Source organism: Pipistrellus hanaki (genome assembly GCF_964339955.1).
Source record: "Pipistrellus hanaki genome assembly, chromosome: 15".
Taxonomy (NCBI): domain Eukaryota; kingdom Metazoa; phylum Chordata; class Mammalia; order Chiroptera; family Vespertilionidae; genus Pipistrellus; species Pipistrellus hanaki.
In genome coordinates this window covers 2,300,620-2,308,357 of record NC_140517.1, presented here as the reverse complement: position 1 = coordinate 2,308,357, position 7,738 = coordinate 2,300,620, and the positions used below count along the sequence as shown (strand labels likewise).

Here is a 7,738-nt window from a genome sequence, read left to right as displayed (position 1 = left end):
TGCCCCGAGCTAGCCACGCCCACCCGCCCGCGCCGACCACGCCCCTCCCGTCCGGAGCCTGCACCGCGCCCTGCAGCCTCCACTCCGCCCTGCAGCCTCCACTCCGCCCTGCAGCCTCCAGCTCCCAGCCTGCAGCGCTGGCCACCTGGGTGCCTGACCCCGCCCCGTGTGTGTGACCCCGGCCCTGTGTGCCCTGTCCTGGGCCACCTTCCAGCTGGAGGCAACCAGAGTCTCCCAGGACAAGCCCCCTCCCGTCCTCTCTCTCTCTCTCACACACACACACACACACACACACACGCACGCACGCACGCACACGCACACTGCCTCCAGGTGAATTCCTGCGCTCAGGGGTGGAGCATCCACCTAGGAACCAGGAAGTCACGGTTCGATTCCCAGTCAGGGCACAGGCCCGGGTTGCCAGCTTGATCCCCAGTGTGGGGCGTCATTTACTCCCTCCCCCCCAAAAAAAGTGAGTATTGGGGTTCCCAGCTGTGGGACAGACACCTGGGGGGTGGGGAGCGGGGGTGCAGTTCCCCGTTGCTTGCTCAATGGTGGGGGAGGATCCTGGATGAGCTCATGTTGCAATTCCGGAAGCTGGCATCCAGAGAGGGGCGGTGGCTTCCCCCCGGCACCCCGTGAGTCAGGGCTGAGCTGGAGCCCAGCCCCGATCACCACCCTCTGCACCACCCACTCGTGCATGCATTCATTCATTCATTCACCCACTCATGCATTTATTCATTCCTTCCTTCACTCATTCATCCGCCCAAGGGCTCCTTCCTTCATGCCCACAGCAGGGCACCGAGGCAGGTCCTGCCACAGGAGCAGACCGCCAACAGAGTCCCCGCCACCCTGGTGTGTGTGGGAGACCGGCAATGAGAGAGCAAACACATAAGCCACGCGACGCAGCTCTGGACAGAGGGGCCAGGGGAGGCCACAAAGTGGGGGACCAGCACGCTGCACCCTGAAAGGGAGAGGAAGCAAGGGAGGGCATGGTGGCTGAAGGCAGGGCCGGGGGAGGGCCGGGCGTGGCTGAGGACAGAGCAGCCCCACACTGCTCAGTGTGATGCTCAGCGGGGACCCCACGCAGTGTGGGGGCCTGGGGGGGGGGGGGTCCGGAGAAGGAGAAGCCACGGAGGGTCCAGTTTGAATTCCGTAAGAGTAAGGTGACCAGGCAGTCCCATTTTTAACAATTTGTCCCCCATCCCGCGGGATTTTTAAAAAAGTCCAGAAATCTTTTTTAAAATGCCGAGGGACGCGGGACAAATTGTTAAAAATCGGGACTGTCCCGCCAAAAGCGGGACGTCTGGTCGCCTTATGTAAGAGCCCCCTGGACTCGGAGGTGCTGGCCTTTCCTCTGACACCTCGGGACCCCTCGGTGCCCCCTCCTCACCGTCCGGCCCCGGCACTCCAGGGGTCCCCCCAGTCCTCACCTCCCATCATGCAGCGGGGCCTTGCCTGCCTTGGAGGCAAGTGGGGCCCCTCACCCCACCTGGGCTGCAGAGAAGCCAGCTCCTGGCGGCTCCCTGGCCAGCTGGGCTCCCGCTGCCTGGCCAGATGCCCTGCGTCCGGGGTTCCCACAGAGCACCCCCTGCCCCCCCGGGGGAGCAGTGTCTCCCGCTCTCTGCCGGGGCTGCTGGCTGCGGGTGCGAGGCTGGCAGGATGGCAGAGGAGGGCTGTCCATCTCCCTGGCGTCTCGCAGCTTCAGTCCAGGAAGGAGGAGAGAGCATGCTCAGCCTCCCTCCACACCAAGCCGAAGAAAACAATCCGACCAAAAGGTGAGCCACGGCTCTGGCCAGGGTGGGTGAGTGGTTAGAGCCCTGGCACCAGAGGGTCTCGGGTTCGATTCCCGGTCCAGGGCACGTATCTGAGTTGTAGGTTGGACCCCTGGCCCTGGACGGGGCACCTGCAGGAGGCAACCGATGGATGTGTCTCTCTCACATCGATGTCTCTCTCTCTCTCTCTCTCTCTCTCTCTCTCTCTCTCTCTCTCTCTCTCTCTCCCTCTCTCCCCTTCCCTTCTACTCTCTCTAAAAATAAATGGAAAGAAATATCCTCAGGTGAGGATTTACAAAACAGAGGGAGCCACGGACTCGAACAGACGCCTCGCCAAAAAGAACAGGAAGGTGGCAACAGCCCTGGCCAGTGTGGTTCAGTGGGTAGAGTGTCGGCCGGAGGACCAAAGGGACCTGGGTTCGATTCCAGCCAAGGTACGTGACCTCCTTGCAGACTCCTCCCCAGCCCGGGTACCGGTCAGGGCTGGTGCAGGAGGCAACCCATCGATGTGTCTCTCTCACATCGACGTTTCGCCCTGTCTCTCCCCATCCCTCCCACCCTCCCTAAGAATCAATGGGAAAACATCCCTGGGTGAGGATTTTAAAAAAACAGAGTTGTGGGAGCTGAGGCTCGGAGGCCAGAGGGTGTCCGGGACCCGGGAGGACAAGCCAGGCCGCTGGTTTCTGCCCCCGAGCCTGGCGCCCCGGGAGACCCTCCTCGGCAGCCAATGGGCTGGGCGCCCGGAGCAGGCCACACGGCCTAGTTCCTGTTTTCAAACGGGGAACTGAGCACCGCCGCGGCCGGAGCCTGAGTGCAGTGCTGAGGGGCCCATGACCCCGCTCCCGGACCCCTGGACTCCCACAGGGCCAGCAGTCGCAGGTCAGAGGTCAGTGCCTGATCCCAAGCTCAGTGCCCCCCTGGCCCCCCACCCTGGGCCTGAGCCCGGCAGCCCGGGACCCACCCTCAGCACCTGCTGGGGGAAGGGTGGGCCCCAGGAGGGCGGGCGGCCGCCTCGGTGCACCCTGGGACGGCCCAGGGAGCCGCTCCCCAGCCCTCCGCGGCCTCGGTTCCTCTGGAGGTTCCTTCCACAGCCCCTCCTGGACCTGGGGTTCGGCGCCACACCTGTGTTCCCCAAACAGTGGTGCCAGGGAACCCCTGGGCAACTTGTGTACCATGGGGAGTCCGGGGCCCACCCCCAGACTGCTGGGCTGGACTCTGGTGCCGGGAGCCAGGGACTCTGCCCTCTCCGAGCCCCAGCACCCCTCGCCGAGGAGGCTCTGGCGGCAGCGGGGGCTGTTCCAGCAGCAAAACACCCCCCAACCCCACCCTCCCCCCCCCCCCCCACACACACACACACACCCGTCCAGGCCACAGGAGCACAGGGTGCAGACCGGGCCTGGAGTCGGTCAGGCCAGCGCTCACGCCCAGCCCCACCCGGGCCCTCCTGCAGATCCAGCCGCCTGCACCCTTCGTGTTCTGAGCTCCTGCCCATGTGTTCACTGTCCCCCTTTCCGATCCGTCTCAGACGCTGACAGTGCTGCTCCAGCTGCTACCTTGGTTTAGAGCTTTTATTTCTCACTTAGTTCTCGAAGCATCGATCGTATGTCTGATAAAGAGCAGGACTGTTAGACAGTGGCGGGGGCGGGGGGGGGGGGGGGGAAGCAGGGGGGTCTGGGCAATGCTGCCCATGGACGCCAGCCTCAGGAAGTGGGTTCTGTTTCTATAAAAGAAACTGAGGCACAGAGAAGGTAAGGAACGTGCCAGGCACCCAGGCAGCTCCTTCACAGGGTCACCGCCGCCCCCGCCCCCCGCCCCCCCGCCGTCCCTCCCCAGCAGGTGGAAGGACCCTGCAGACAGACAGGCAGGCTCCTTCTGTCCCACCCCATGCCCTGCCCGCCACCGACCGCTCTAAGTCTCGGTTCCTATCACAAAGCGGGGGATTCCCGCGGAGGGAGGGGGGGAGGGAGCGGGCACTGCGGGCAGAGGCCCGGGGGGCTCACAGCTCTGGCTCGGCTGGTGGGGCACACACTCCCCAGCCCTGGCCCTGGGCCCGCCTCCTCCGCTCCGGGAGTCCGGACAGGCCTGGGGGTGGGGGGGTGAAGAAGACAGCAGGTGTGAAGAACCTGGGGGACCAGGAAATGGGGGAAGAAGTGGTGGGTGGCCCCGGCCGGTGTGGCTCAGTGGGTTGGAGTGTCATCCTGGGCATGAAAGGGTTGCAGGTTCGATTCCCGGTCAGGGCACAGGCCCGGGTTTCGGGCACCATCCCCAGTAGGGGGCAGGAGGCAGGAGGCAGCCAATCCGTGATTTTCTCTCATCACGGATGTCTCTTTCCCTCTCCCTCTTCCTTCCTCTCTGAAATCAATAAAAATATATTGAAAAAAAAATTAAATAAAATAAGAAATTCAGAGCATAAACTGGCAATGTAAGGATCCTAACAAGGAAGGACCTGCTCGGCCGTGGACCCTGGTTTAGCACCAGCAGGGGGGCAGGCAGCTGGTGGGCAGGGCGGCCCAGCAGTGGGGACCAGGAGACAGGTCCCAGGCCTCCCAGGACCCACCAGCCCGCCCCCCTACCCCAAGAGGCACTCACTGTTCTCACTCTCTCTCTTTTTAAATATATTTTATTGATTTTTTACAGAGAGGAAGAGAGAGGGATAGAGAGTTAGGAACATCGATGAGAGAATCATCCATCAGCTGCCTCCTGCACACCCCCTCCTGGGGATGTGCCCATAACCAAGGTACTTGCCCTTGACTGGAATCGAACCTGGGACCTTTCAGTCCGCAGGCCGACAGTCTACCCACTGAGCCACACCGGTTTCAGCTCACTGTTCTCTCTGTGCCCCTGGCAGCCCCGAGCATGGCCAGTGCCCAGCCCTGGAGCCCCGGGTGGGCGGGACTCACGGCCCCGAGCGAGGCAGAGGCCTGTCAGGAGGCGCCCGTCGCTGGCCCTGGCCGCCCCGCTCCAGGACCTGAAAGGGACCCGGGTGAGTGGGGGCAGGGGCGTGGTCGGGGGACCGGAGGCGGGAGGACATCTGAAACACACGTGGGTGCCTCACCCGATGCCACGCGACAGCCGGGGCCTCTCTTAGCCGGCTCAGCACCAAGGAGCCGCAGAGCCGGGCGCAGGCGGAAAGAGAAGCGGGCGACACACGTTGCATTTGCAACCACAGCCGCTTGGGGAGGAGGGGCCACGTCAGGTCGTCCGTCCGTCCATCCGCCCGTCCGTCCAGGGCAGGATGGGTTCAGCAGGTGGGGCTCAGGGTCGGGCTGATGCCCGGCTGGCCCCGTTCTTGGGGGGACGGGGGCAGGGGAGTCACAGCTCCTCTGGGAGCCCCGTGGCCCATCCCAGGCAGACCCGGCCGCCCCCCAGGCCTGGCCCCGCATGCACGGGCCCGGTGGTAGGCCGCGGTGCTCTTCTCACAGCCGCCACCACCGGCAGCCCAGGCGCCCACTCCGGCATGACCACGCGGGAGCTGCAGGAGTACTGGAGGGGCGAGAGGGGCGACCGCAAGCCGGTGAGGCTGATCTTCGACATCGCCTCGGCCCGCATCGAGGAGGGGACGCCCTGCAGGTTTGTGGTAAGCACCGCCCCCCTGCCCGGGGTCAGGGGTCAGGGGTCAGGGGTCAGGTCCCCGGGCCTCGGCTTCCCCGGCCTGGACGGGCTCACCTTCCAGGGTCAGTTCTGCAGGGGAGGATGGTTCCAGTGCCATTTAAAACAGACCCGCACAGAGCAGCCCACCCTAGCCGGTTTGGCTCAGTGGACAGAGCCTCAGCCCGCCGACGGAAGGGTTCCCATTAGATTCCGTAGGCTCCTCTGGGCGCGTGCAGAAGGCAACCCATGGACATCCATGTTTCTCTCTCTCCCTATCTCTCTCTCTCTCTCTCTCTCTCTCCATCCCTCTCTCTCTCTCCATCTCTCTCTCTCTCTCTCTCTCTCTCCATTCCTCTCTCTCTCCATCTCTCTCCATCTCTCCCCCCCTCTCGATTTCTCTCTCTCCATCTCTCTCTCTCTCTCCATCCCTCTCTCTCTCTCCATCTCTCCATCTCTCTCTCTCTCTCTCCATCCCTCTCTCTCTCCATCTCTCTCTCCATCCTTCTCCATATCTCTCTCTCTCTCTCTCTCTCTCTCTCTCTCTCTCTCTCTCTCTCTCTCTCTCTCTCTCTCTCTCTCTCTCTCTCCATCTCTCTTTCCATCTCTCCACCTCTCTCTCTCCCCCCTCCGCAGATGTACCAGGTGGTGGTCATCCAGACGGGCAGCTACGACAGCACCAAGGCGGTGCTGGAGCGGCGCTACTCGGACTTCGAGGCGCTGCAGCGCGGCCTGCTGCGCGCCTTCCCGGAGGAGATGGAGGACGTGGCCTTCCCCGGGAAGCGGCTGCTGGGCAACCTGGCGCCCGCGCTCATCGCCGCGCGCTCGCGGGCGCTGGCCGAGTACCTGCGGCAGCTGGCGGGCCTGCGCTGCGTGCGCCGCTCGCGGGAGCTGCTGGACTTCCTGACGCGGCCCGAGCTGCGCGAGGCCTTCGGCTGCCTGCGCGCCGGCCAGTACGCGCGGGCGCTGGGCGCGCTGGGCCGCGCGGGGCCGCTGCAGGCGCGGCTGACAGCGCACAAGCCGGCCGCCGCCGCGCCCCCGCTCTGCGCCGCGCTGCTCTGCCTGCGCGAGCTCGAGCGCCCCCTGGAGGCCTTCGCGGCGGGCGAGCGCGCGCTGGCGCGGCTGCGGGACGGGCACCGTTACCTGGAGCCGCTGCTGGACGCCATGGTGCACCTGGCCCGCGCGCTGGGCCGGGACTGCGCGCCCCTGCAGCGGCGCCTGGAGGACTGTCAGCTGCGCAGGCCCAGCCCGCGGGGCCTCACGCTCAAGGAGCTGGCCGTGCGCGAGTACCTGGACTGAGCCGCTGCAAGCTGCAGGCCCGGGGTCCCCGGGCTCCGGGGCTGTCCTTGGGGCGCCTCCTGGATGCAACAGCCACGTGGGGCCGCTTAGAGTCCCCCATTTCCCCAGCTGCGTCCAGCGGAGCCCCCTCCCCTGGCCCCCAACTTCCCCTCCTCTCCCCCACCCCACCCCTCCCTGTGTCCCTTAGATGCCAGGCGCCCCTGATCTAAAACCACAAACCCAGCCTAAACCAGTGTGACTCAGTGGATAGAGCATCAGCCTGCCGACTGAAGGGTCCCAGGTTCGATTCCGGTCAAGGGCATGTGCCTTGGTTGCGGGCACTTACCTAGTAGGGGGTGTGCAGGAGGCAGCTGATCAATGTTTCGCTCTCATCGATGTTTCTAGCTCTCTATCCCTCTCCCTTCCTCTCTGTAAAAAAAATAAATAAAATATATACTTAAAAAATAAATAAATAAAACCACAAACCCAGCCCCGGCTGGTGTGGCTCAGTGGCGAGCGTGGACCTATGAAAACCAGGAGGTCAGGGTTTGATTCTTGGTCAGGGCATAGGCCCTGGTGGCGGACTGGATCCCCAGGGTGGGGCGTGCAAGAAGTGGCCGGTCCATGATTCTCTCTCATCACTGATGTTTCTATCTCTCTCTCCCTCATCCTTCCTCTCTGAAATCAATAAAAATACGTTTTTTAGAAAGAAAGAAAGCCCACCAGGGGGCGGGAAGCTTAGTTGACAATTCGGGCAGCCAGCGGGGTGAGCTAAGAGTGGGCCCCGGACGTATGGCTCCACGTGGCACCAGCCTGCTGGGTGCAGAGGGACCACGAGGGACCCGGGAGTCTAACGGAGTGCCGGTGGGGAGGGGATCGCCTAGAATCTGCACTGCGGGGTTGGGTCTGGGTATGCACCCGTGGCCACGGTTCTTCCACAGGGAGGTCCTGGCACAGTGAGAAGGGGGGCGGGGCCAGGTACCTGGGAAGTCAGCCTGGGACCAGGCCAGTGGCGAGGGCAGATGCCGAATGTGAGGGTCATGTGCACCTCAAAATATCACATATTCGGTGCATGTGTGAGGTACAGGGGCGGAGGGGAC

General features: G+C 64.0%; 1 protein-coding gene across 4 annotated transcripts; it reads left to right on the top strand.

Annotated features, from left to right (window-relative positions):
- The first annotated feature begins 97 nt into the window (after positions 1-97).
- SNX20 (sorting nexin 20) lies at positions 98-7,115 on the top strand. Of its 4 annotated transcripts, none has more exons than XM_084861199.1 (6): positions 98-1,775; positions 2,045-2,206; positions 2,341-2,651; positions 4,621-4,755; positions 5,195-5,349; positions 5,997-7,115. In XM_084861199.1, the coding sequence occupies exons 3-6, from the start codon at positions 2,603-2,605 to the stop codon at positions 6,657-6,659; spliced, it is 1,002 nt and encodes a 333-aa protein (XP_084717325.1). In that variant the 5' UTR covers positions 98-1,775; positions 2,045-2,206; positions 2,341-2,602; the 3' UTR covers positions 6,660-7,115. The 4 variants fall into 4 exon arrangements, with proteins under 4 accessions (XP_084717325.1, XP_084717327.1, XP_084717324.1 ...); XM_084861201.1 differs by having other exon boundaries at positions 2,341-2,658; XM_084861198.1 differs by lacking the exon at positions 2,341-2,651.
- The last annotated feature ends 623 nt before the right edge of the window (positions 7,116-7,738 follow it).